The 2,500-nt window shown below is 45.3% G+C and overlaps 2 protein-coding genes across 2 annotated transcripts in view; both read left to right on the top strand.

Moving 5' to 3' along the window:
• The window catches only part of irf2bpl (interferon regulatory factor 2 binding protein-like), a 2,474-nt gene extending 414 nt beyond the window's left edge, over positions 1-2,060 (top strand). The window contains exon 1 of the mRNA XM_077539026.1: positions 1-2,060. This exon is cut by the window's left edge and continues 414 nt beyond it. Coding sequence (XP_077395152.1) covers positions 1-1,077 — 1,077 coding nt within the window. The 3' untranslated portion in view covers positions 1,078-2,060.
• kiaa0586 (KIAA0586 ortholog) overlaps positions 1-2,500 on the top strand; it is a 16,562-nt gene that overhangs the window by 786 nt on the left and 13,276 nt on the right. The window lies entirely within an intron of this gene.

Below are 2,500 nucleotides of genomic sequence, written 5' to 3'. Positions count from 1 at the left end.
AACCGCCACAGTCCCGACGGGGGTCCGGCGTGGCCCCTGGGACCGCTTCACGGGCCGGTCCCGTACCCGGCGCATCCCGACGAGCGTCGCAACGCCGAGACGCTGAGCGAGCTGAGCGAAAGCCTCCGCAACCGCCAGGAGGACTGGGCCGGCAAACCTGAGGCGGTCCGGAGCACCCTGGTCGCCCTGTCCGGGTGCACCCCGTTCCGGGTCCGCTTCAGGAAGGACCACGGGCTGCTGGGCCGCGTGTTCGCCTTCGACGCCGCTTCCAGACCCGGCGGCGCCGCCGACTACGAGCTGAAGATCTTCATCGAGTATCCGAGCGGTTCCGGCAACGTGTTCTCCAGCGCCTCGGGCGTAGCCAAGCAGATGTACCAGGACTGCATGAAGGATTTGGGGCGGGGCCTGTCGTCCGGGTTCAAGTACCTGGAGTATGAGACGGCGCGCGGCTCCGGCGACTGGCGCCTGCTCGGGGATTTGTTGCCGGAAGCGTTGAGGGTCTTTAAGGAGTGCGTGGGGGATGAGCAGGTGCTGCCGCGGCCCCATGTGGACGGGGCCCACCCGCCGCCGCCGCCCCCCGCCCGGGCCCAAACCCCCGCCGGGTCCCGAGGAGGCGGGTCCAGGAAGAGGAAGTCGGACTTGGACCCGGAAGAGCGGCGCTGGCAGGGGTTGGCCGACCAGGCCGAGGCCCTAGGCCCCGCCCCCGAGTCGGACGGCAATAAGGACGGAGACTCGGCGGGTCCCGGTAGCAGGCCCGCTTCCCCAGCGGGCGGCGGGGGGCCGGAGCCGGTCGGCGGCGCCGGCGCACTGTGCTGCACGCTGTGTCGCGAGCGGCTGGAGGACACGCACTTCGTCCAGTGCCCTTCCGCCACGCACCACAAGTTCTGCTTCCCGTGTTCCCGGGACAGCATCAATGCCCAGGGTGCTGCCCCCAACGCCAACACGGAGGTGTACTGCCCCAGCGGGGACAAGTGCCCCCTGGTGGGCTCCAGCGTGCCCTGGGCCTTCATGCAGGGCGAAATCGCCACCATCCTGGCGGGCGATGACGTCAAAGTCAAGAAGGAGAGGGACCCTTGAGGACGACGCTGGGATGTTTGTTTTTTGTTTTTTTGAGAGATTCGATTCAAGATTGAATTTATTTTTGTTTATTTATTACTGAATTTTTATATTATTTTTATTTCTTTATTATTAGATTTTGGATTTATTTTTCTTTATTTTTGTTTATTTATTATTGAATTTAGAATTAATTTAGTTTAATTTTAGTAGTTTTTATTTATTTATGCTTGGATAATTTTTTTTATTTGTTTTAGTTCATCATTGGATTTTTGGATTTATTTTTGTTTAATTTTAGTTATTTTTGTTTGTTTATTATTGGATTTTTTTATTTATTTGTGTTTATTTTTTACTTGTTTTTGTTTATTATTGGATTTTTGTATTTATTTTTTGTTTATTTTTGTTTCTTTTCGCTTATGTTTTGGTTTTATTTTTATGTTTGTTTGTTTTTGTTCCCCATTTATTATTGGATTTTTGGATTTATTTTTGTTTATTTGTATTTGTTTTGTGTTTATTTATTATTGGATTTTTGCATTTATTTTTGTTTATTTTTATTTCTTTTTGTTTATGTTTGGATTTTTTTGTTCATTATTGGATTTTTGGATTTATTTTTGTTTATTTATTACTGTATTTTTTAAATTTATTTTTGTTTATTTTTATTTGTTTTTGTTCATTTGTTATTGGATTTTTAGATTTATTTTTGTTTATTTTTATTTGTTTTTGTTTATTTATCATTGGATTTTTGGATAGATTGGATTTCCAGAAGACAACCAGGAAAGAAAACACGGAAGCCATTTTGTTGTTGTTGTCGCCCATGTTTGATGAAGGTCACGAGGTCACGAGGACGGCAGCGTCACAGTCACACAAAAACAACATTTTTTATTTTTTATTTTTTTTTAAATGGTTGCTTTGGATGACTTTTTAGTTTTTGAGCAACCTTTTTGACGCCTTTTCTACACGTTGATTGCGTGCGGACATGTTTGTGAATGTGTCAATAAAGTCCACATCCATCCCATCGTCCTCTTTTCTGTGCTTTGATTGACAGCTGGGTGGGATTTTTGGTGCTGGGGGCGGGGTCTTTTGTCTTCTCGTCTGCGCCACTTTTGTCCTCCGTCAGCATCTCCTTCTGCTGTTGCCATGGGAGACGGCAGCAGATGTATTGCCTAGCAACACGGCCCTTCTGCAACTCCTGGCAGATGCGCGTGCGCGCACACACAAATATGTGATGCCATTAGTGAACGTGAAAAATACTCTATTTTATTTTATTTTTTATTTTTTATTTTTTAGATTTGAACATGTGAAAGATGTTCAACATGAAACGTTGTATTTTTTATTATTTTACGTATTATTATTAATATTAATATATTAATTTAATTTTAATTGATAATAATAATAATAATACAAATAATAATATTGATACAAAATTGTATTTTCTTGCTGTTTATGT

The sequence above is a fragment of the Festucalex cinctus genome, chromosome 12 (genome assembly GCF_051991245.1).
Source record: "Festucalex cinctus isolate MCC-2025b chromosome 12, RoL_Fcin_1.0, whole genome shotgun sequence".
Taxonomy (NCBI): domain Eukaryota; kingdom Metazoa; phylum Chordata; class Actinopteri; order Syngnathiformes; family Syngnathidae; genus Festucalex; species Festucalex cinctus.
This window is presented reverse-complemented; position numbering and strand designations above follow the sequence as displayed.